The sequence below is a fragment of the Musca autumnalis genome, unplaced genomic scaffold, assembly GCF_047663935.1.
Source record: "Musca autumnalis isolate F117 unplaced genomic scaffold, ASM4766393v1 scaffold_3, whole genome shotgun sequence".
Lineage (NCBI taxonomy): Eukaryota > Metazoa > Arthropoda > Insecta > Diptera > Muscidae > Musca > Musca autumnalis.
Window position 1 is genome coordinate 227371020 of NW_027411866.1, and position 27555 is coordinate 227398574.

General features: G+C 34.6%; 2 protein-coding genes across 20 annotated transcripts in view; one reads left to right on the forward strand and one right to left on the reverse strand.

Annotated features, from left to right (window-relative positions):
- Positions 1–27555, reverse strand: part of LOC141399058 (uncharacterized) — a 118568-nt gene that overhangs the window by 80946 nt on the left and 10067 nt on the right. The window lies entirely within an intron of this gene.
- On the forward strand, positions 1904–26055 carry LOC141399060 (uncharacterized). Of its 10 annotated transcripts, none has more exons than XM_073977087.1 (6): positions 1940–2414; positions 2548–2725; positions 2783–3128; positions 4352–5854; positions 5912–6257; positions 25524–26055. In XM_073977087.1, exons 4-6 carry the CDS (start codon positions 5588–5590, stop codon positions 25829–25831), a joined length of 921 nt encoding a protein of 306 aa, XP_073833188.1. In that variant the 5' UTR covers positions 1940–2414; positions 2548–2725; positions 2783–3128; positions 4352–5587; the 3' UTR covers positions 25832–26055. The 10 variants fall into 10 exon arrangements, with proteins under 10 accessions (XP_073833193.1, XP_073833194.1, XP_073833195.1 ...); XM_073977088.1 differs by having other exon boundaries at positions 1940–2383; positions 2440–2725; XM_073977086.1 differs by having other exon boundaries at positions 1940–2725; positions 4335–5854.

Below are 27555 nucleotides of genomic sequence, written 5' to 3' on the forward strand. Positions count from 1 at the left end.
AATTCAGGAGTCGGAATAAGCAAAAAGCTTATGTGGAGAAAAGTCAACGTTTTTTTCTTATGCGAATATCTCCGCTTCTGGTAGGAGTATTCCAAAAGGAAAGCCCGTTAATGGAAGAAGAAAATATCTCCTTTATAATGATGCAAATTATGTTGGCGTAAGTGGGCAAACAACCGAGATATCGCAAAAGTCAGTAATATATCCAATTTTTCCATTTTTTGTAATCACGCTACAGGTTGGAATTTTTATCGGATAGTAGCGAAATTTTGGGGGTTGATGGGGGCCCAGAGATGAAGCAGCCTATTGATTTTGGTGATAGTCGAATAATAGTTAGGGGTCGGAATGAGGAAAAACTCATGTGGAGACAAATTCAAAGTTTTATGGGCCGATTCCGTACAGCGAGGCGAGTCATGTCGCGTCGTCTATCGTCTCTGTGACAAAATTTAAAAAATGCACTACGTACAGCGATAGAAAATAATCGTCGATAACAAGTTATTTTTATTTTTTTTTTTATTCGTTAGTAAAAATGTACGGCGACAGCTAATTTGTTGTCGCCGGAAAATGAACATTTCGGCGACAAAATTTGACGACGTCAGGCGATATTGCCATACGGAATCGAAAAATTGCATTTGACAACGCGACACGACTCGCCTCGCTGTACGGAATCGGCCCATTATTCTTTGTGAATATATCGGTATCTACTAGGGGTATTTCAAGGGCAAAGCCAGTCAATGGAAGAAAAAAATATTACCTTTACATTGGTGTAAAGTAGGTTGGCGAAGGTGGTCAAACAAGGTAGATACCAAAATAGTCGGTAATGCATGCAATTCTTCTTTTTTTTCCAATCACGCTACATGCCGCAATTTTGATCGGATAGTCACGAAATTTTTGTTGCTTATGGGGATCCCAGATAGAAAGAGGCATATTGTCTTTGGTGGTAGTCGGATTATATTCCCTAAAAGAAATGTTTACCAGTGAAAATCGTATGCACAGGGGTAGTGGTGTAGGGTATCACATGGTCGGCACCGTTCCGACTATAGACTTTGCTCACTTGTTTGTTTTCATATGTTTTTGTTTGTATTTTTTGTTATGAAAACCAAAATAACGAGAACAATATGTGAAAAATCAAAACTTTCCTTTGTTTGTCACACACACGCAAAAAACATTTGTTTGTGAAATAAACGAACGAATCGGAAAATTTTTGTTACTCTCAAGCGATTCAGAAGCATCAGTCTCATTTTTATAATGAAAGAGTTGCAAGATTTCTTTAGGTGGGTCATAAATTCTACAACAAATAGAGTTGTTAGAAAATTGAGTATTTATTCTCAATATAGCTTCTAATAACTCGTACTGCATTTTATTTCAAAATTTAGTTTTTACAGAGTTCATAATAGAAAAGTCTCCTTCTACACATGCATTACTTGTTGGAAATCATGTTTAATACCATCTCCGCAATTTCTAGAATTGGAGTTGACCCTGCTGCATCTTTATATAAAAAAAAACATTACACCAAAATGTGTTCAAATCATTAGCAGAATTATCTCCAAATATGTCTTTCAAATTTCCAACACAAGCGATAAAAAGGGACAACTACATAGATAAACACAACACTTCGAAGTTCTTATAAATTATTACAACTGTGACCAGTTAGCATATGACCCATGTAATTTTGCGCTACTACTATTCACGTACTGAAAGTAGAAAAGTTCATATAATCTGAAATAATTACTCAAAAAAGAAATTCCCCAAGCCAAATTCTTTCTCCCCATTTCAAAAAAAAAAAAATTCCCCAATTTGGGGGAAAATCCCCAATACTGGCAACGCTGATTCAAATTTAAACAATAAAAATATAATCAAAATTAATGTAAACATTAGACCGAGAGAGAGAGCGAGAGCTTTGTTGTTACAGTTTAAACAAATACGTCGCCACCACATTGTTATGATAACCACATTGACCTACGAACATGTCATCGAATAACAACATCAAAAATTTATGTCCAATTTACATTAGCAACTTTTTCGTCATTTAGAGCTGTTTCGTCATTTATTTGCTAAAACAGGCAACATTTTGCGTCATTTACCATACAAAATTTAATGACGATAGCTGCGTCATTTATTCTAAACAACGCACGAAAACACCATACTATTATACGCGACCCTGCTTTTTCGTCATGAACTACCAAAAATTCCAACTGTTTTATGATGTCTTTGTTTGTTTGTGTGTGTTGTAGAAAAACAAAAATACTCAAACGATGACAAAAATGTTTTCAATTTTGAATTAAGTCAAGTTATTTGGTAAACATTAGTGTTGTGAAATTCTTATTTTTCGGAATTAAAATTATTGTGTGCGTGTGTTATTGTATCCGTGTGTATGTGCGATTGTGTGCGTAAGCAAATGATGCAAAAAAACAGATGTAAATACAACTCATTTGTTTCTAGGATTTCTTAAAACGAAATCATTCAATGTGCATATGTAAATTGGACTTTACGCCAGCTAACGCCGTAAGAACGCAAAGCATTTCTAAATTCTTTTGATTTTGTACTTAGCAATTGTGATGGAGTCGTTTGGATGATTACCGGTATACCAATACCCAGAGTTTTTGAAGCTCTGCAGTGTCTAAAAGATAATGGTAAAATTGTGAAATTCGTATCCAACAATAGTGTAAGATCAGACGCAGAGTATAAAGAAAATATATCCAAATATGGCATAACAAATTTCGAAGAGGTAAGTGGATGGTTTTCTGAGATTTCAAAAGTTTGTTTCTCACGCTTTGCATTTTAGGAAGACATTATCCATCCGGTCAAATCTATGATTTGGTACATAAAACGTACCAATCCCAGTGCCACTGTTTTCCTTCTGATTTCTAAAGCTGGCATAGAGTTACTTCAGAAACATGGTATTAATACTGTCAATATGGATAATGATGTAACAACGTGCGCTTCTTTCGCTAGTTTTGTGTTAAATCGTGGCCCTCCAAATGTTGATTATGTTGTGGCTGATTTTAATCCATCGTGGGGATATATTCATTTGGTAAAGGGATTGGAGTATTTAAAAGATTCCCAATGCCAGCTATTGTTGGGAGGCATGGATCCAGTTGTACCCTTAGCAGTGGAACACAATATACCCGGTATGTAATTAACATCTTTTGTTATAGTTTTCAATAGGAAACTAAAATTCTCACGGGGGGAGACCAATGAAAACTAAGTTTATTGATTGAACAGAGCTGGATTCTATATGTATCGCAAGACAAGCATATACATTTCAACATATTGCCAGTGTGACATTAGGTGTATACTCTCTCGAAGCAAAAAATTTGCAGATTGTTATCGAACAGCAATTTACAAAAACTTGCAAGAAGTCAGCTGATTTGATAAACAAGAAGAAGTTGGGGGAAAAGATTAAATTTAACAATTGAAGGTGTCTACCATTTTTTTTTTATTTTCCATTTAAAATTACAAAAATATGAGCAATAAGAGGAAAATAGACCTCGTGTGTTCTCGGTACATAAGACTGAAATCATTTCTGCCTCTTATGTGACGAGGCCCTTAGTGTTGCTACAACTATAATTCCCTTTCCAATGCACAAATATGAAACATACTGGAACGCAGTGCGATGTTTGGCATACATATTTATTGATATCGTTGGGAATACCTGGTCGTCTACATTGTGTTTCTCCTACTCCATGGATGCACCGTTTTTTGCTGGGGTTTGATACCTTTAAAATAAAAAAAAATAGTCACCACAAACTACAAAATAAGTTATTTTACTTACATTATCGTTTTCCATAATTTATTTAATAATTTTTTTTCACTTTTTTATATCTATTTATTTTAATAGCCAAACCTTTATGTTTATGTTTTCGAATTTAAATCAGCTGATCAAACTTGCAAATTCTTACAAGAAAAATTTTCCTTGCAAAAACTTGTAAACAAAACTCTCCAATATTCTCTCAAAATTATTTCCAAATTCTCTTTCTTTTACTTTGCAAGTTTGTTATCGAACAGCTTTTTGTAAAAGTTTGTGCAAATTTGCACAAACTTTTGGGTTATCGTACAGACCTATTAATTAATATTTACGATCGAACTAAAACGCACACAACTAACAATGCATAAGAGCTGCATTCCGATCAAGGTTGTTGTTAGCACCTATATAAAATGACTCACCCAAAAAGTGAAATCATTAATTTACCACATGCAAATTTTGTGAGCATATTTCTCGTCCTCTTTTAAACATGGCATATTGTCGTCCCTAGTATACAAGGGTGTTCCAACAATTCGTGTAATTTTTACTATTTTTTGATATTATAAAGGACAAATTGTTACCGTAGTAAAAGTTGGTATATTCTTGCAGGTTCTGGAACAGCCATAATAATAATCGATCTTATTATAGCTATCTATGATGACTTTCACAAGCATTCGGACCACTTAACAATATATGGAGATCGTCACAAATCAGCTGTAGTACAAAAATAAGATTTTTTTGCGACAGTTGTGGATAGTTTGTCAGACTACCAACGAGAGAATTCCCGGCTAAAGAGGAACAAATGATTTAAAAGTGGTTTTCGAATATTTGTAACAAGAGGCATACATCCCCTCAAGATGAAATCCATCCGAAGCCCCCCGACGTTCTAGTAATCAATCACGGCATCAACACCAATACATGAGGATAACGGATTATATTCGGATTATATAAAAGAAATGTTTACCAGTGAAAATCGTATGCACAGGGGTAGTGGTATAGGGTATCACATGGTCGGCACCGTTCCGACTATAGACTTTGCTCATTTGTTTTCATATGTTTTTGTTTGTATTTTTTGTTATGAAAACCAAAATAACGAGAACAATATGTGAAAAATCAAAAGTTTCCTTTGTTAGTCACACACACGCAAAAAATATTTGTTTGTGAAATAAACGAACGAATCGGAAAATTTTTGTTACTCTCAAGCGATACAGAAGCATCAGTCTCATTGGTTTTATATACATTTCTATAATGAAAGAGTTGCAAGATTTCTTTAGGTGGGTCATAAATTCTACAACAAATAGAGTTGTTAGAAAATTGAGTATTTATTCTCAATATAGCTTCTAATAACTCGTACTGCATTTTATTTCAAAATTTCGGTTTTACAGAGTTCATAATAGAAAAGTCTCCTTCTACACATGCATTACTTGTTGGAAATCATGTTTAATACCATCTCCGCAATTTCTAGAATTGAAGTTGACCCTGCTGCAACTTTATATAAAAACATTACACCAAAATGTGTTCAAATCATTAGCAGAATTATCTCTAAATATCTCTTTCAAATGTGCAATACAAGCGATAAAAAGGGACAACTACATAGATAAACACAACACTTCGAGGTTCTTATAAATTATAAATTTCCCAATTCCCCAAGCCAAATTTTTTCTCCCCATTTAAAAAAAAATCCCCAATTTGGGGAAAAATCCCCAATACTGGCAACGCTGATTCAAATTTTATAATCAAAATTAATGTAAGCATTAGACCGCGAGTGAGCGAGAGCTTTGTTGTTACAGTTTAAACAAATACGTCGCCACCACATTGTAATGATAACCACATTAACCTACGAACATGTCATCGAATAACAACATCAAAAATTTACTCCAGCTAACGCCGGAAGAACGCAAAGAATTTCTAAATTCTTTTGATTTTGTACTTAGCGATTGTGATGGAGTCGTTTGGATGATTACCGGTATACCAATACCCAGAGTATTTGAAGCTCTGCAGTGTCTAAAAGATAATGGTAAAATTGTGAAATTCGTATCCAACAATAGTGTAAGATCAGAAGCAGAGTATAAAGAAAATATATCCAAATATGGCATAACAAATTTCGAAGAGGTAAGTGGATGGTTTTCTGAGATTTCAAAAATTTGTTTCTCACGCTTTGCATTTTAGGATGACATTATCCATCCGGTCAAATCTATGATTTGGTACATAAAACGTACCAATCCCAGTGCCACTGTTTACCCTCTGATTTCTAAAGCTGGCATAGAGTTACTTCAGAAACATGGTATTAATACTGTCAATATGGATAGTGATGTAACAACGTGCGCTTCTTTCGCTACTTTTGTGTTAGATCATGGCCCTCCAAAAGTTGATTATGTTGTGGTTGATTTTAATCCATCGTGGGGATATATTCATTTGGTAAAGGGATTGGAGTATTTAAAAGATTCCCAATGCCAGCTATTGTTGGGAGGCATGGATCCCGTTGTACCCTTAGCAGTGGAACACAATATACCGGGTATGTAATGAACATCTTTTGTTATAGTTTTCAATAGGAAACTAAAATTCTCACGGGGGGAGACCAATGAAAAATAAGTTTATTGATTGAACAGAGCTGGATTCTATACGTATCGCAAGACAAGCATATACATTTCAACATATTGCCAGTGTGACATTAGGTGTGTACGATAACTTCGCAAGTGAAAAGTACTTGCAAGCACTCAGCAAGTTCTCACTAACCTCTCTCCACCAATTTTACTCTCTCGAAGCAAAAAATTTGCAGATTGTTATCGAACAGCAATTTACAAAAACTTGCAAGAAGTCAGCTGATTTGATAAACAAGAAGAAGTTGGCGGAAAAGATTAAATTTAACAATTAAAGGTGTCTACCATTTTTTTTATTTTCCATTTAAAATTACAAAAATATGAGCAATAAGAGGAAAATAGACCTCGTGTGTTCTCGATACATAAGACTGAAATCATTTCTGCCTCTTTTGTGACGAGGCCCTTAGTGTTGCTACAACTATAATTCCCTTTCCAATGCACAAATATGAAACATACTGGAACGCAGTGCGATATTTGGCATACATATTTATTGATATCGTTGGGAATACCTGGTCGTCTACATTGTGTTTCTCCTACTCCATGGATGCACCGTTTTTTGCTGGGATTTGATACCTTTAAAATAAAAAAAAATAGTCACCACAAACTACAAAATAAGTTATTTTACTTAAATTATCGTTTTCCATAATTTATTTAATAATTTTTTTTCACTTTTTTATATCTATTTATTTTAATAGCCAAACCTTTATGTTTATGTTTTCGAATTTAAATCAGCTGATCAAACTTGCAAATTCTTACAAGAAAAATTTTCCTTGCAAAAACTTGTAAACAAAACTCTCCAATATTCTCTCACAATTGTCTCCAAATTCTCTCTCTTTTACTTTGCAAGTTTGTTATCGAACAGCTTTTTGTAAAAGTTTGTGCAAATTTGCACAAACTTTGGGGTTATCGTAAAGACCTATTAATTACTATTTACGATCGAACTAAAACGCACACAACTAACAATGTATAAGAGCTGCATTCCGATCAAGGTTGTTTTTAGCACCTATATAAAATGACTCACCCAAAAAGTGAAATCATTAATGTACCACATGCAAATTTTGTGGGCATATTTCTCGTCCTCTTTAAAACATGGCATATTGTCGTCCCTAGTATACAAGGGTGTTCCAACAATTCGTGTAATTTTTACTATTTTTCGATATTATAAAGGACAAATTGTTACCGTAGTAAAAGTTGGTATATTCTTGCAGGTTCTGGAACGGCCATAATAATAATCGATCTTATTATAGCTATCTATGATGACTTTCACAAGCATTCGGACCACTTAACAATATATGGAGATCGTCACAAATCAGCTGTAGTACAAAAATAAGATTTTTTTTGCGACAGTTTTGGATAGTTTGTCAGACTACCAACGAGAGAATTCCCGGCTAAAGAGGAACAAATTATTTAAAAGTGGTTTTCGAATATTTGTAACAAGAGGCATACATCCCCTCAAGATGAAATCCATCCGAAGCCCCCCGACGTTCTAGTAATCAATCACGTCATCAACACCAAAACTAGCAAGGATCCCAACCACTGAACAAATTCTTTGATAACGTTGTTTCTAGGCAACGATATAGGACAGACTACAGCAGATCAATCATGTACTTATTAATGTACGAACTCTTCCTAAAGCATCGAGGCTTGCACAACTAGAACAGCAAATGTAATCGTATGAGATAGAAAGAAATTTTAGGTATATACGAAATGAGATGGACTAAAAGCGATGAACTTCACACAAAAAACCACAACTATGTACTATATACAGTGGAAAATAAAATGGAATGGGAAAGCGGAGTTGGGATCATAATAACGAAGAAAGCTAAGAGGTCGTTGCAGACATGGAAACCAACATATGAACGTGTGATAATGGCTGGATTCGAGAGCGATGTAAGACACATCACCATTGTACTGTGCTATGCCCCCACAGAAGATGCTGAAAGCACTGTGAAAGTTGAATTCTATGCACACTTAATGAAATTGGGAAAAGAGACATCATAATCATGGGTGACTTTGGGGCAAAAATAGGGAGCGACAACACCAACGGTCGTTCTTTAATAGGAAGCATTGATGTGAACTTAAAAACAATAACTCTGAGCAGATCATAGAACTGTGTCAAACATTTCAGATTGGTAGCTCCAGCATCCCGCACAAGGAGAATTATAAATACACATGGACACAACAGATCACATACATATGTATGTGTTAATAGAAGATGGAGAATCTCTCTGTCAGACGTCGGGAACGAAAATAGAGCTGACATTGACCACGAGCTCATCATACATAGGTTAAATAAAGATCAAATTTAAATATCAAAGTAGAAACACCATAGGCGATAAAAACTACGCCAGGCACACACTAGCCACGGCAATACGCGAAAAGTTACTAATAAAGCAACACCATACAAGGGAAGACATCAGTCAACGTAGTACCAAGTTGCCGAAAAAAACGTTGAGCGTAACAAAGAAAAAATTGGACATCAAACGACAATTGGAACCTAATTTCTCAAAGAGGCTAACTTAAGATACAGTTGACAATAGCAGTATCACAAGAGAGCAGTATCAACAACTAGCTAATAGGTGAACAACTACAACAAAAACACAATAAAGTTCCTGGAAGATGTGTCAAAACATGTATCTACCCTGAGGCTCAATTCTGTTTCGATGAAAATGTGAAAAGGAAACTTTTATAAAGGAAAGAACATACAAACATTCCCATGGACTTATTTATTGAAATTTTAACTATATGTATTAAAGACTCCAGATATTTCTTATACAAGGATAAGCTATTTGAACAACAAAAAGGGATGCCAATGGGACCGCCATTATCTCCCATTATTGCAGACATAGTAATGGAAGAATTACTAGACGAAACAATGAACAAATTAAACATAAAGCCGAGAATACTTACAAAATATGTTGATGACATATTTTGTATTGTCAAGGAAAATGAAGTAGACAACACATTGGCAGCACCAAATGCATTTAATAAACAAGTGAAATTCACAATGGAGTGTGAATGTAACAAAACTCTTCCATATCTTAACAGCATAATTCATAAAAAATGGAACGTAATATTGCTAGATTGGTATCAAAAACCAACTGCTTCGGGAAGAATCATTAATTTTTATTCCAAGCATCCGAGACAAATGAAAATTAATACGGCAAGAAATTTCATATTCATACAAAGAGTATTCAGCATTAGCGATAAAACCTTCCACACAAAAAATGAAAAGAAAATTCGAAAAATCTTAAGAATGAATGACTTCCCGAACAGAACTATCTGTGAATTAATAAAACAAGCAAAAACACGGAAACCAAACCAAACAGATAAGGAACCAAAAATTTACAAGAGATCTACGTTCATTCCAGGATTCTCAGCAAGGGTTTACAAATCTAATTCGTATAATAACGACCAATACCAAATGGCATTTAGAAGCAATAACACCACTAATAAATTTTTCAGACGAACAAAGGCAAAAGTAATAAATGACGACAAATCTAATTTTGTGTATGAAATAGGGTGCAATGGAGATAAGTCCAAGTCATGTAAAAAAATATACATTGGCACTACCAAAACAAAACTTAAAACCAGGCTTAGTGGTCACAAGTCGGACCAAAAAGCTAAAAACAAACCCATAGAACAAAAACAGCTCTCGCCGCACACTGCGCTCTATTGCGTCATACTCCAAACTTCAAAGAAGTAAAGATTCTTGCCCAAGAAAACAATTATAAACGTCGGTATATGCTCGAAACGCTGCACATTATAAACGTTCCTACGGAAAAAAGGATGAATTTCAAAACTGACACGGAACACTGTGCACAGATTTACAGGAATGGAATACAAAAACATAAAAAGAAAAATTTAGTTGGAAATCACCTGTCATGAAGGACAGAACATAAAGTTGCAATCCACGTAATACTTAAAAGTAATTATAAATTGTTCATTTTTGTTTATATTTATGTAAAATATTTGTTTTTGTTTTACTTAAAGACAAAAAGTCCCTGATGATGATCGTCGGAGACGATCGAAATATCGGAAAATAAATAAAGATATAAAACAAAATCACCATTTGTTTTATTGAAATGACCTAGAGCCAAACAAAAAATTTAAGAAGAAAAAAAGGAAAAAACTGTCAAATGAAAAAAGTTATAAAGGAAATATTTTTCATTTCAAATTTTCATAGAACAAGTATTCAAGCCCTGGACAATTGATAGTCTCACAAATCGAAAGAAAATATGGAGTGAAAATTCGAAGGAATTAAGGTAGAAACACAATGACTTTTGTTGCTTGCTTCACGCTCAAGTTCATGTAAATATATAAAGGCCAGGTACTACCTAATTCAAATGCGATTTTGGATTTCATTATTCTTCTACACAAATTCAGGATTGGATACGCATGAATTTGTCATTGTGTTCTCACCTTTAAGGCCTCGACACATAAGAAGCATGGCATTCTTGCTGAAGTCATATCTGATAAAAGACTAAATACCAAGTTCGACCTAATAAAACGATTTCAGAATCACATTTGCATTAGGTCGAACGTGGTCTTTAGTCATTTACCAGATATGACTTATGCAAGAATGCCATGCTTCTTATGTGTCGAGGCCTTTAGCAATGTCTGAAACGTCACTGATAATAACGAAATGTACAATAGGAGTCCTATGGAAACTGCGTATGTGTCGAGGCCTTTAGTAATGTCTGAAACGCCACTGGTAATAACGAAATGTACAATAGGAGTCCTATGGAAACTACGTAGAATATACCGTGATTTGAGGGTCCTCTGTACATAAGAAGCCTTGCCGGATTGCAGTCTTCTTTCGCTTCATTTCTGATAAAAGAATAAGGAAGGCCGATCCAATTTCGAACTAGGTTTCACTTTTTATTTTTTTATCAGAAATGAAGCGGAACAAGAAATCCAGACGGCGAGGCTTCTTATGTACCAAGGCTTTGAAAAATTTAACGAAATAAAGGAGGCAATAGAACCTTGGCAATGTTTGACAAATTTTCATAGAACAAGAATTGAGCCCCTGGTGACAAACAATAAGTCTAGAACTAAAGGCCTGCGTACATTAGCTGCTCTGCCTGATTGCCTTGCTTTCCTGCTTCATTTTTGACATAATAAAAATAAAAGAATAAAGAAGGCCGAGGAAATTTCGAACTGGGTTGCCCTTTTCTTTTTTATTCTTTTATCAGAAGTAAGCAAGGTAAGTAGGCAAGGCAGCTTATGTACGCAGGCCTTAAAGACCTGAAGGCCTGCGTACATAAGCTGCTTTGCCTGATTGCCTTGCTTTGCTGCTTCAATAAAAAAATAAAAGAACAAAGAAGGCCGACCCAATTTCTAACTGATGGCAACCCAGTTCGAAATTTCGTCTTTATTCTATTATTTTTATTACGTCAGAAATGAAGCAGGTAAGCAAGGCAATCAGGCAAAGTAGCTTATGTACGCAGGCCTTGAGAACATAAGCTGCCTCGTCTGGTTGCCTTACTTGCTTCTGATAAAAGAATAAACCAATATGTCAATATTATAAGATAGGAAAAGTCAATTGTGAAAAATTAACTGTAGAGGGAGTTAACATCTGTTGCTACGATATCATAGCAACATTCTGTTAAACGGAAACTGTTACTCATTGGAATATTGACAAGAAAAACATTAAAACTCAATCAAAATGTGGAACTATTAGCATATGTTTTTGGAAAATGCATTTCTTCTAGTCTTTATTACTATACGTCTTTGGAATAAACAAAGACGTATAGCAATAAAGACCCGAACAAATGCATTTTCCAAAAACATATGCTAATAGTTCCACATTTTGGCTACAGATGGCTACACAACTCACTGGAATTGATAACAGCAATGCCAATCGTTTTTGATTCCCATTTCTCGCGGCAGAAAACATTAAAGGCCTGCATACATAAGCTGCTCTGCCTGATTGCCTTGCTTACCTGCTTCATTTCTGACGTAATAAAAATAATAGAATAAAGACGAAATTTCGAACTGGGTTGCCATCAGTTGGAAATTGGGTCGGCCTTCTTTGTTCTTTTATTTTTTTATTGAAGCAGCAAAGCAAGGCAATCAGGCAAAGCAGCTTATGTACGCAGGCCTTAACGTCGTGTTTTGTGGCTGAAATTTATTTCTTCACTATTTCTTATTTTTTATTTAATAAAAAATCAAAAGCGAATGCCGTCAAACTTGAGTTTTAATGTTTTTCTTGTCAATATTCCTATAAGTAACAGTTTTCGTTTAACAGAATGTTGCTATGATATCGTAGCAACAGAGGTTAACTCCCTCTACAGTTAATTTTTCACAATTGACTTTTCCTATGTTATAATATTGACATCTTTGGAATAAAAAAGAAAATTGCAACCCAGTTCGAAATTTGCTCGGCCTCCTTTAGTCCCAATTTACATTAGGCGAGTTTACTTGCGCCAATTGTCATTTTGTTGGAGAGAGAGGTGAGGCATGTGGTAACCCTTTGCCTCTCAGCACCCTCTCTCACCCACAAACTGACAATTGCCGCAAGTAAACTCGCCTAATGTAAATTGGGACTTATTCTTTTTTTTATTATGTCAAAAATGAAGCAGGAAAGCCAGGCAACCGGCAAAGCAGCTTATGTACCCAGCTGAGTACATAAGCTGCCTCGTCTGGTTGCCTTGCTTTCAGACTTCATTTCTGACATAACATAAAATAAAAGAAAAAAGTGTAACCTAGTTCGAAATTGGCTCGGCCTTCTTTATTCTTTTATCTTTATTACGTCAGAAATGAAGCAGAAAAGCAAGGCAAGCAGCCGAGGCTGCTTTATTTCTGACATAATCAGGCATGCCACAGAAACCAATTCCGATCGAAAGTAGATTTGATTTCGTATTTAGTTTCTTCAGAAACCGAAAAAAGAATTTTTTTCTGAATGAAACCACTTTTGGTTTCTCAAGTGGCATTGTAATTTTTTGGAAACATGTCACTTTAAAACACTCCAAAAATACTTACCCCCCGTTTACACATGCAAGTGGCAGTTCGAAAAATACCAATACACTCACACATATTCACTGCCACACCAACTATCAATTTTTTCCGAAAGTATACAAGCGTCAGTTCGAAAAAATTGAAGCTTCGACTATAAAATGTATACACAACTGTCTGCAAGTTACTTGCATGTGTAATCATTGGGTTAAAAATAATTAAAATATTGTTTTATTAACAAAAACACATTTCATAATTTGTATACCCCACACCACTATGTGGGGAGGGTATTATCGAAATAATGGTCGTAGACACGGTTGCCACCGGGTAAAAAAATTGTCTACCAAAATTTTCCGAAAATGTTACCAAAAAGTTACCAACGAATCAAATTTGCCATTTCGTTTGTTACACATCGAACTATGCATCGGAAACCCTGTAAAATGTTTATATTCTACATGGTACAAATACACAGGTAGCCGCATCGGCAATTGTTGGCAACATAAGATGTCAAAATTTGATATCAATTCAATGCAATTGACACATTATGTTACCATCAGCTGGCTTGATAATGCTACCTGTATTATTGTACCATGATATTCTAGATCAAGGCATATTTATATAAGGTAAATGCATGAATTACAACAACTAACAAGAAGAATCTACAAATTTTTACTACGATAACAGTTTTTCCTTTGTGTTATCGGAAAAATAGTAAAAATTAGTAGATTTATGCAGTTCTGGAATACACCAAACATTGTTGTTATTGAAAATTGAATGTCAAAAAAAAATATTGAATAATGAGTTCGTTCTAAAAATGTTCTCAGGAAAAACATACATAAATACATTTTTGTTGTATACATTTTGAAAATCTTCTAAAATAGAACAAATTTGAATCAAAATGCAAATATAAAGCATACAGAACTGTCGAAGGTCATTGTTATTACACCTTTACGATGAAAAGAAGTATTTTATGAAGCAGATTTCTATGTTTCAAATTTCATGAGTAGACCCTATTACATTTTGAAAACTAATGGTATGTTCCAAGGCTGCAAGAATCTACTAATTTTTACTATTTTTGTCGATAACATAAAGGAAAAAAATGTTATCGTAGTAAAAAATAGTAGCTTCTTGCAGTTTCTGGAACAGAGAATTTATAGTTTGTTCAATCAAACCTTAAAAAAGTTACCAAACCAAAAACGAAGTTACCAATTTACCAACCCTATAAAAAGTTACCAAATTTGGTAATATTCTACCAACTGTGGCAACCGTGGTCGTAGACCATGGCCGTTCGTGGGACTTGATTTGGTTACGAAGTTTTTCGGCAAATCACACACACGCGACCCGAACGCAAAGTAAGAGAGCAAATGTTTTGATTTTTTTACTTCAGTCTTGTACTGAATTTCATGCAAGCAGGTTGATGCCGCTTTATTTGTTTATTTTTGGGTACACAGAAAAGATTTTGCAGTTGTACAGCAAATATGTGGAGGGAAGAATTTGAAAATGATTTTTGTTTTGTATTAATATTTTTAATGACGCAGAATGCCTCGTCTGCAATGCAACAATAAAAAATGTATGTATGCTTAGAAAGTCTTAAAAAATCATTTTTATATACAATTTGTTTTTTCTCTCAAAAAAATTAATATATGAAGAAAAATACTTTTCAAATTATGAAGTTATTTATATTATTTTTAATTTAAGTCATACAAAGCGAACGCGCCAACAATATATTTTTCATTTCACACTCAATATGAAAATCATCACCCTGTTCTGTCAGTGTAATTTTACCCACACATAAACAATTTAAGCGCTCGCTCTTCTTGGTCGGCTATGTCGTAGACCCATACTTATATATAACAAAATGAATGTCTCGACAAGCTTAGTCGATCTGGCTATGTGTGTCCGTCTGTCCGTCTAAATCCTGTAATCACGCTACAGGTCGCAATTTTGATCGGATCGTCACGATCCTCACAGATGAAGAAGACTATTGATTTTGGTGATGGTCGGATAATATTTAGGGGTCGTAATGGGCAAAAAACTTATTTGCATAAAAAGACAACGTTTTTTTTTTCCAAAGCGAATGTCTCAGCTTCTATATGAAATATACCAAAAGCAAATGAAAATATCACCTTTCTAATGATGTAAAGTAGGTTCTCGTAAGTGATCAAACAACGAAATTTTCATTTTTGCGATTTTAATTATAATGACGAATATCACAGCTTTGGTTGGGGACTTTCAAAAAGCAAAGCCTGACTATGAAAGTAGAAGATCCCATCTTTACATTCATGCAAAGTAGGTCGGCGTAGGTGACCTACTAACGGAGATATCGTATACAAAAAGCAAAACCTGGCAATGAAAGTAGAAAATATCACCTTTAGAACGATGTAACGTAGGTTGTCGTAGGAGATCAAAGAACGATAATATGGCATTAGTCGCTAATAGAACCCAACTTTTCATTTTTGCGATTTTAATAATAATGACTAGATTTGGGCAATCTAGTTCCCAGAGCGGATCGATCTTTCTAGTTCCTTTTCCCAAAAGGAACTAGTTCCTTTAAGTAGTTCCAAATAGTTCCGAGATCGATATAGTTCAACGAATCTTCCTCTTTCATCATTCTTTTCATTCCAAATAGTTCCGAGACCGAAATAGTTCAACGAATCTTTCTCTTTCGTCGCTCTTTTCGTTTTTTTTTTTTCGTTCCGAGACCGAAATATTTTCATTGTTTGGTGGATGAATTGACATAAAAATAAATTGCAGCGAACAACCAGCTACAACGACGGATAGACGTAGGCAATAAATTGAAAGAACGAGAAAAACGAAAGGAACTATATGAACTAAAGGAACTATATAAACGCAAGAGCTGGATATAGTTTCAATATTTTCTTGTCCGGAATAGTTCCTTGGAACTAGTTCGTTCCGGAACTACACAACTCTAATAATGACGGATATCACACCTTTGGTTGGGGACCTTCTAAAAGCAAAGCCTGACTAAGAAAGTAGAAAATCGAATCTTTAAAATTATGCAAAGTAGGTTGGCGTAGGTGGTCAAATAAAGTAGGTTGGCGTAGGTGGTCAAATCATAGAGATATCACAATAGTCGGCAATGCATCCCTTTTTCCACCTTTTCTGCATTCACACTGCAGGTCGGAATTTTGATCGGATCATCACGAAATTTTCTCACAGAGATATAAACCTATTGATGTTGGTGATGTCGATAGTAGTCAAATATAAAATTAAATATTAATTATTTTGGTTCAGTTCGCCTTAAGTCATTTGGTATAAACGTATCTCCCTAAAAGAAATGTTATCGAGTGAAAAGATTATGCACAGAGGTAGTGGTGTAGGGTATCACATAGTCGGCCCGTACCGACTATAGCCTTTTCTCACTTGTTTTTTTTTTATCATTTTATTTAAAAAAATCACACATTTTCATTATTTCTCAATCAACGAAACCAATTATTAATTAAGTATTGCTACATAATGACAGCACGATTCAACTAAAGGCCTCGTCACATAAGAGGATTTCTGGCTTAATTCATTAAGTCCCAATTTACATTGGGCGAGTTTACTTGCGGCAATTGTCATTTTGTAGGAGAGAGAGGTGAGGCATATGGTAACCCTTTGCCTCTCAGCACCCTCTCTCACCAACAAACTGACAATTGCCGCAAGTAAACTCGCCTAATGTAAATTGGGACTTAATGAATTAAGCCAGAAATCCTCTTATGTGACGAGGCCTTTAGTTGAATCGTGCTGTCATTATGTAGCAATACTTAATTAATAATTGGTTTCGTTGATTGAGAAATAATGAAAATGTGTGATTTTTTTAAATAAAATTATAATTATAAATTATATTACAATGAAATGAGATACGATTTTTCATTACCCCATGTGATATTGTAAGATTACGACATGTATTTTAGGCGTGCTGTGCTGACTGTGTGAGAAGCATGTTTATGCTTAGTTTACATTCGTCGTCGTTTCGTGATTTCAAAGGCGTTTCGTGATTTCGCGCGGAATCAACATCGAAATCACAGTACACATGATATACAACCCTGGTTTTGCCTAAAAAAGTACCAAAAGTTGCAACACTTTTCACGTATTACAATAAACAAGGTAGATGGTCGATTGCTGCAACAAAAAATTTTAGTATCAAAATTTGTAAACAATGTGAACAAAATATTAAATTACTTTGTTACAATGCTATTTTGTTCCCGTACTTTTTTAGTGGTAGTGTCAGAAAAAAGAGCGAATAGTCAAAAATTGCTTCCCTATACAAATTTCTTAAAAAATACGGGAACGGAAAAATGACGGAAATTGCATAAATGTCAAAATCAACGTATCAGCTATCATATAATATGCCAATGAAAATACTTGCTGGTAGTTTCTACTAGGCCAAAATTGTATGGCAGAAAACGGGAGAAGGTGTTATTCGGCGCAATTTTTGTTTAAAGAGAAGTGCACGTCTTGCTACATTTCGGAGTACGGGAACGCATTTTTAGCACACTAAACGGGAAAACTACTGCAAGTACTAATATTATGCAGGTTCTGAGCACAACTTTTATCTATCAAAATTTTTTATTATGATGTCTCAACGATAAAATCATTTTTTTTATTTTTTCATTTGTTAGTACTATACACAATTAATACAATATATAGAAAATTTTACGATAATTTTCCAAATAAAGTTGTAAAGTTCTATATTTTTGATGATTAATTCAATAATAATTCATTACAACAACTTGTGAAAATTCATGTTCGATCAGCTGCGCATATGCATCTACCTTGATCATTGTGATATGTTTGAAATCAGCAAAAAATAAGTTTAAACACCGGGGTGTATTTCAGGATTTCGTGAAATCCAGTGGATTTTGGAGCGCTAGTGTAAACTTGGCATAAACGTGGTTATATGGTATTATTGCCATATGTGAAATAATAGCTAGCATATGTGTGACCCCTCCATAGGGTTCACACAATCTGTGGGTTAAGTTAGGTTTAGATTATTTTTTAATAAAATAATTCATTACAACTACTCAAAATGGAAAGAGGTTTTGCCTTCCAACGATTCCAGTTTGATACAGTTACTGGCGCTTAAATATACTTTGCGCATCATAAGCTCAACATGTTTTATAATCATTTAAGTCATCATTTCCATAGAATATCTGTCAATAAATAACGTATTTGACGCAAATGCTTGTTTTAGGTGCAAGTGTAATGCGGGCCTATAATCATCTACCGAAAAATGCTCTCAGCTACCCGGGGACATGAGGGTATGGCCAGCTTTCTTATTGGTAAATTCTCTAAATCCTTACCAATAAACTTTTACATGGTTTAAAAAGGACGGCGGTCAAAGTTATGGAGTCAGGTTGTCTGCTAACGCTGACGATGGTCTGGACCTAGGTTGCCAGGACAAGGCATTTATGAGGACCTGGCTCCACAAGAGTGATGTCTGGGCTGTGTCAATCTCCTCGTAGGAGCATGTCATTCGTGCAAAATATGGTGCTACAAATTTACTCTGCCGGTGTTGTACGCCTCTTGTCATTGCCTAGGAAACATAGCCAAAACTCGTAGTAATCTGGAAGTTTGCCAGGGCACGTTATTTATCAGACCGGGAGTCTTAATACGTGTTCTAATAAAGAAGTGAAAGCAAGCTCGATGAGGGTTTCTCGTGTAGAGGATAGAGATATTTAGTTAATTGGGGATCTATTTTTAGGAAAATATATGTTCCCGATAGCCATATGAGGAACGAGTGCGTAAGAAGACTTGTGAAAGAGAAATCCGGCACTTAAAGTTGCAGAAATCGCAGTGAACATTGGCCCTAATTGAAATATAAAAATAAGATGATTCCTGTTGAGCTTGTCACGAATCTAACGGAGCAAGTCAAGAATGATCTGCGTTTGGCTGAGAAAAGCAAGGTAGCCAAGGAAGAATTACTAGCTCCTAACCAAGAATTACTAGCTCCTAACCGTGAAACCTGTGGAGCTATAAATGTTCTCGACAAGCCCAGTACGTTTTACCTAGGACCAAGGCCTATAGAAGGTCGGCCATTCAGAGTTCTGTTAACAACTTTTGACAACAAACATTATAGATTTTATATTATTGTGATTTGAGTTTCTTTGTATTTTAAATCACAATAATGGTTTTGACAACAAACATAACAATCAGGTGGGCTTAGTGTCCAACTGTATAAACTGTGCCTAGGACGGAGTATAAATGCTCATGGTGATCTGGAAGGTTGCCAGGACACGTAATTTATCAGACCGGAAGTCTCAATAGTGATGTCTGCCATATTGTGGCTGTGAAAATATTCTCTTATTTTCGTGGGCCATATATTTGTTTATGTGTCAAATAGGGGTTTGTTCAAATAAAGGCAGTAAATGCCTTGGTGAAGGTTTCAAGTATAGAGGAGAGAGATATTTGGTTAAACAAGAATCTATTATTGGAAAAATTTATGGGCCGATTCCGTACAGCGAGGCGAGTCGTGTCGCCTTGCCAAATGCAATTTTTCGATTCCGTATGGCAATATCGCCTGACGTCGTCAAATTTTGTCGCCGAAATATTCATTTTCCGGCGACAACAAATTAGCTGTCGCCGTACATTTTTACTAACGAATAAAAATAAAATAAAAAAAAATAAAAATAACTTGTTATCGACGATTATTTTCTATCGCTGTACGTAGTGCATTTTTTAAATGTTGTCACAGAGACGATAGACGACGCGACATGACTCGCCTCGCTGTACGGAATCGGCCCATTAATTTCCCCATGTGAGGAACGAGAACGTAAGAAGGCTGGCGAAATTGAAATATGAATATGACTTTAAGATTTTCTTGAATCGAAAGGAGCAAGTCAAGAGTGCTCTACGTGTGGCTGAGGAAACCAAGGTAGCCAAGGAAGAATTACTAGAGACTAACCAAGAGGCAGAACGCCAGGGGCCTAATTATGGAATTCGATATCGAACCGAGTACTCAAAGTTGGAATGACAACATTCGTTATCGAGTGAAATTATCGAGTTATTGAACATAAATTTGCGAATATTTGCTCGCATCTACATTACCTATCGTATACAAACAAAATGAAAGATTTCTTCTTTTCTTTCTGTTTGAAATATGAAAATAGTTGTTTTGTTGTCGGTTTACGGAAGAAAAATAATAACAAAATATTTTAAAGTGGATATGAAATTGATTAGTTGCGGGCGAAGGATAGGGAATACTATAGTTTCAGTTGTCACCAAACAACTTCATCAGTTCCCTTTTTTCCGCCGACTCTGTATCGATAAACAGGTCATTAAAGCCATCTAGCAAGTTAAATAAAATGAGAAATTTGCTGTATGGCCCTAAAGCTGTTTACCCTACAATTTGAGTCGAACTAAAGAATTTCATACCCACCACTGTTTTTATGTCGTCTTTGCTTCGCAAAGAATACGAACATAGGAATGTTGCTTCAATAAGCGGGGGTAAAAACAACAAGAAAGTTGTTTTTGCATTACGCATTGGTCAACAAGGCCGTGCTGATGCCTATTATTGTTGTACAAAAAATGTTTGCAATTTTTTACACAAAATATCAAGAGAAATTGGGAAAAGTACTTTGCAATCGTTTTGAGAAATAGTAATACAATTAGAATTAAAATAAATGTATTAATTAACCAAAAATTATTGTTTGCAGTCTTTAAAAAAAGTAAATATTTCTGCAAAAAAAGGCTTTAATCATGGCACAATTACCCAGGTAGTGGCATCGTAAAATTTTGAATATGTTATGTCAAAACTTTCTTTATGTTGTTGGGGAAATTACAACAAAAATAATTTTTTTATAAAGGGATTTGACTTTTCATATTCGATCAGCTGGTGTGATACCACACCTGGTAGTTCTGCCATGGCTTTAATATTAATCACCTCATTACGGTTGGCGTAGTCGTAGACGTTCAAGTGACGTAGACGTTGTCGTAGGCGTAGTCGTAAGTTACATTTTTTATGTGATGAAAAATGATGTACATCGACAATTTTTGACCTTTATACCACGTTATATATTTAAAAAAGTCGAAAGAAATACATTCGTAATTCCCAGAACGGATTTCTCGTTTTAAATATAACTTTTATTTTTTTTTTTGTTTTTTTTTTTTTTTTTTTTTTTGATACGACAAATCGGTATTACGTATGGCGTTGAAATACGAGGAAAGAGTCGTGACCGATTTTGTAAACGACAGCATATAAAAATAGAAACAAATCAATTTCAAAAGATTTTTTTGGCAATATTTATTAAAATATATTGGAAAATAACTATAATAAATACAAACTTTGCTTTTACTTTTATTCATTTGCATAAGATAAATTTCGTGTTTTTTATCAAATGAAAAAAATTTCTATAGAAAATCTGTTAGAGTTCTCATATAACGATTGATGCAATGCAAATTTCTTAGTTTTTGTTCAAGAGATGCTTTCAAACGAATTATTTTACAATTAAAAAACTTGTCAAAGATTCCGATGACAAATATTGATGATCAAAATCTTCTGATAAGAAGAACAAATAAAATAAAGGTGGAAAAAAGCTGCCTTAGTATTTGTAATAAAGCATTGAAAAATAGGGTTACCAGCCAAGTCGGACTATAGGAAAGTTTTGGAATTAAATGACTAACATTAAAAAAAAATAAATAATTCGAATATACAAATTTCGAATGATTTGTGATATAAATGCTAGTCTCCAAGCTTAGCCTTCGTCCACCCACTAAAAAAAAACACCATTCAATATGCCTGATGATCGGTCTAACCACCCGTGAAACGTAGCATAGTGGTTGAATGTGTGGGACTTCGGTGGATTCCTAATTTTTCAATGTACCTATTAGGTCTAAATAGCTCAACTCGAAAGAGAATTAATTCAAATATCACTCTAAAAATGACCTTCGCCTTAATAAGGCAAAACAAAAAAAAAAAAAAAAATAAATATTTTTTAATTTGTATGAGAAAAAAATTGTCGTTGTCGTAAATGTTACGTGGTACCAAAAAATATCCCTACGACAACGACTACACCACAAAAACGTCTACGCCGAACACTTATTTTGATTGTAAAAACTGTAGAGTTAGTCGTTCTTCTAAATTAATAGTTTAAAAATGATCTACTAATAATTCTATTAATTTTTGTTACCAAAAGAATTCTTAAAAAATTTAAATTTTTGATTTTTTGTACAAATACATACATAATACCGTATAAGGGTGGACATCCTTTATTTTAAAGTAGTACAACTTCTAATAGAATACATTTCATCCAAAGGATGAAATACTTTCTCAGAGAGGCTAATGCAAAATCCCACCAACAGGGGTGCCAAGTTGGTGGTTTTCCCGCTACTTGTGCTGATTTTTGACGTACAAAAACCACTGTTTAAGCAGGAATGTCAACTGTTTTAAGGCAAAAATCGCTACAGACCTATGGTGCGTATGTGGCTGTAGCGATTTTATCGCGGCATCCCTGCCCAACGACTTCTCTCTCATTTATTTTGTAAGAATTTGCAAGTTTGATCAGCTGATTTATTAAATTCGAATGTTATGTGGCGGACTTTGCAATTCTTAGCAAAAACATAAACAAACATTTGGTTATTAAAATAATTACAATATAAATAAAAAAGAGAAGAGATAACTAAAGTCGTGTTCCTTTACGTGCCAGAGGTCACCAGTTTTTACCACTTTTTACCCGCAAAGTGTTCCCTTACTTAAAAAAGCATACAATTTATATGATCGCAGCTCACCACTTTTACCATTTTTTGCCACTGTTACCATTTTTCAAAGTAAAGGAACAGACCATAAATAAATTATGGAAAACTACTTATTTTGTAAAATAATTTATTTTGTAGTTGTGGTGATTGTTTTATTTCAAAGGTATCAAGTCCCAGCAAAAAGCGGCGCATTCATGGAGTAGGAGGAACACTAAGTGGACGGCCAGCCGTTAAATTATGATATGGAAAGAGAATTATTTTTGTAGGAATGGATGATCAAATAATTTTCGTAAACAACCTTCGATAGTTAAATTAAATCTTATCCGCCAAACTTCTTGTTTGTCAAATCAGCTAACTTCTTGCAAGTTTTTGCAAATTGTTGTTCGATAACATTCTGCAAATTTTTAGCTTCGAGAGAGTAAAATTAGTGGAGAGAAGTTGCTTAGAATTTGCTGAGTACTTGCAAGTACTTTTAACTTGCGATGTTATCGTACAGACCTATTATGTTAAATTCAAAAGCCATTCACTGAAGAATGATAGCAAAAAATCTCTTATCTTGTTCATGGTACAATAATACAGGTAGCATTATCAAGCCAGCTGATGGTAACATAATGTGTCAATTGCATTGAATTGATGTCAAATTTTGACATCTTATGTTACCAAAAATTGCCGATGCGGCTACCTGTGTATTTGTACCATGATCTTGTTGTATTTCATGGTACAAATACACAGGTAGCCGCATCGGCAATTGCTGGTAACATAAGGTGTCAAACTTTGACATCCATGGTATAAGTAAAGAGGTAGATTTAAATGAAAAAAATCTATAGAACCCTTGTTTTCCTTGAATTCCTAAAACTTCAAAATAAAAGCAACAAGTGGGTTTGTTTACAATGCATTTTTTGAGCATTTTATAAAAAACGCGAAAAATGAATGAAGACTTAAGTTTTCTCAACATAATCGAGTTGTCAATATGATAAACCGATTGTTTCAATGCAAATCTCACCAATTTCTTCCATACAAATGGTTTAAAAACAATTTTAAAAATCATTGAATTCGATTGTTTTTAAAATTGTTTGGCATATTATTCAAACACCACACATACATACACAGTTTGTTTATATTGTTTTGAAGTTTTAGGCATACTCGAATGAAAAAATTTAAATTGACATAAAGCTTTGGCTAACCTTTTTTATTAAACCATGTTGACATCAATTCAATGCAATTGACACATTATGTTACCATCAGCTGGCATGATAATACTACCTGTATTATTGTACCATGTTGTATTTATAGCTGTGTCTTTTTACGTGATAATTACCCAGCAAAAAAATTTTGGAAGTTGTGCAATTGGAGTTATGATTTCACAACATCTTTCAATGTAGTCCAACAGAGTTATGAAAAATGCACTCCGTTCGATACATTTTATAAGCAGTTGCTGTAGAGATCCCTACAGAAAAAAATCCCTACACATTTCTTCAAAAGACAAATAGGAGTGTATACATTTCGGAGAATTTTTTTAAAATTAAAGAAATAAAAACTTAAGTTGCGAACATTTTTGCGGTAATTCACGAGACGGAAATGTCGAAAGCTGAACTAGTGATGGGAAGGCAACATAAAAAACCTTTTGGATGATGATGCGCTTGGATTAAATTGAGAACGGAGAAAGTAAGGTCAAATGTGATTGAATTTAATGGAAACTTTTTTAATTTGTGTTTATATACTAAATATAATAAAGTTCTTGTGTCAGCTTGCAACTTTTTGTATTTTCTAGCAACATGTTGCAAAAACAGAGTTGTATACTAGGATTTATGCCGGATTTAAAACAAATCCACTCAATACGAGGATTTATTTTTGTATGCGAAATCTGGTATATTATTTCCGGATTTAGTAAATAAATCCTGATAATGCGCTAAATCCGGCTAATGAGGTTATATCTAAATGGCCTAATAGTACGGTTACATTAGTGTTTTTTGCCGGGTTAATCCACTTCATGAGGATTTATTTGACGTTTGCGCTGTGGAATTGACATTTGAAACCCAAACCCACTGGGTTAATCAGGTTAAGTGTAACCGGGGTATAATACCCTCAGCCTTTAGGCTAACGATGTTATATACACTACAGCTTAAGAAGGTAAAAATATTTTGGCGATTCGAATTTAGCAGTATGTTTATTAGCACCTGCTTTTAATTTTTTGCTAGTGTTTTTGCCACTTCTACTATTTTTTAGTTCTCCTTCTTTTGGACTAATTTATATAAATGTTTGATGTATATAAATGTTTGATCGTAGTACTGAAACGAAGCTTGATTGTCAACGCAGTGTAAAAACAATGTGTGCTTCATATAAATAGATGATATCCCTAATCACTTTAACCAATGAGGCACTCATTTTGGCATCGAACATGTTCCTGGACTAATCTTTACAAACCAAGCCTTCTTTCTTTCTTCATTTTTATAATTATCGACTTTCTCGTTTTTGCGCAATTTTAAATAATTCCTAACTATCTCATATTTCTGTTTTTATTTTTTCAGGTTATTTGGTTTTCTATAATTTCCTCACAAAACACTCCAATAAACAACCCATCATCTTGGGTAAACCCTCTCTCCTGCTGGCTGATATACTTAAGGAACGCTTTAATATCACAGATCCCAAACGTTGCCTTTTTATTGGTGATTTATTGGAAATGGATATACAGTTTGGAAAAAGTGTTGGCTTTCAAACTCTGTTAGTTTTGAGCGGTGCCAATACGAAAGAGGATATGTTAAATGCCCCCGAAGGTAATACGCCGGATTATTATGCTGACAGTGTGGGTGATTTTTTGGATTTATTGGGTGACTAAATGAAGGATGCGGGAAGGAGATTTTTATATATCTCCTATATTTTATCTCTCTATATTTTATCTATTCCCCAGTACGATTTGTATATATCTGCTATATTTTATCTCTCTATATTTTATCTATTCCCCAGTACGATTTGTATATATCTCCTATATTTTATCTCTCTATATTTTATCTATTCCCCAGTACGATTTGTACCAAATAAAACAGGGTTCGTTTTAGATTACGTTTCTACAATGCTTTATTTACTTTAAGCACACAGCTTGTCTCTAGTAGGCGCGTAGCTCTTCTTTAACCAACTGTTCTGTTTAACGTCTAAAACACAACTAACTCGCCGTTGCTGATCCCACCTGTATTTATCTCAAAATCTCCTTGTTCGGGAATTCTCCAGAAAACATCTGGAAACCCCTCTAATTTGTGCAACGAACACACATTCGCACTAAGGCGGCCATCAGACCATCTGCTTTTTCACATGTATGTTGTCACTTTGGTTATACTAATATACAGAACAGCTGATGTCATACATGTGAAAAAGCAGATGGTCTGATGACGGCCTAATGGGTAGTTTACACTATATGTAAATGTCATATGACATGAAATTTTCCATCCTTATATATTCGGTAATACATATGTACAATATTGGAAATTTTCCTTACGCCATTTACCCTGTGGGCCACACCAGCAAAAATGTAAAAAAACTACGTCTCCACATTGCCTCCGTGGGTAGATATGGAATAGTTTTTTTCGTGTCATATGACATTGATAGATAGTGTAAACTACCTCTAAGCGAACAACCACATTCACATACATGGTGGAAGATCAATACAAGTGGGCAAGCACAATAATGTCGTAAGTACAAAACAACCAAATGCATGAGTACAACAATTGAAAACAAAAGCACATCAATAACCATGGTAGGTCAGGTTCGAACAACTTGTGAAAAACAAGGCCTTTGTGTATTTGCTTATTCTGTCAGAATTACCATAACCATGGTACAATAATACAGGTAGCATTATCATGCCAGCTGATGGTAACATAATGTGTCAATTGCATTGAATTAATGTCAAATTTTGACATCTTATGTTACCAACAATTGCCGATGCGGCTACCTGTGTATTTGTACCATGTACCATAACTGAATATGCAACAGGTTGTACTGTTTATTTGATATTTTGGATCATTAACTAAAAACGCGAAAAAGTAATAGGAGGCTAAGTTTTCTTTACAGAGTCTGCTCCTGTATATGTTCAAAAGTTTGTTTCATCACAATATTGTAATAAATATAAATACATGGTAGAATAAGGAAGGTAGAACAGGTTCGTAAAAACCATAGAAAATCAACGCTACACATATGCCCGCTTTCTTTCAAAATTGTCAGTGGAGACAAACTTCAAACTTGTGTTTGTTTATGTTTATCCCAATTTACATTGGGCGAGTTTACTTGCGGCAATTGTCAGTTTGTAGGTGAGAGAGGGTGCTGAGAGGCAAAGTGTTACCATATGCCTCACCTCTCTCTCCTACAAAATGACAATTGCCGCAAGTTAACTCGCCCAATGTAAATTGGGACTTTGTTTCATATAATACTCAATTTTCAAAATGTATAAAATGATTAAAGAAAATTGTACAGAAAAACAAATATTTTTTATGCAGATTCTGCAACCTGGTTGCCTCCTTAAAGAATCATGAGACAGGTGAGGCGGGTCGTGGCAATACGAATTGAGGCAGC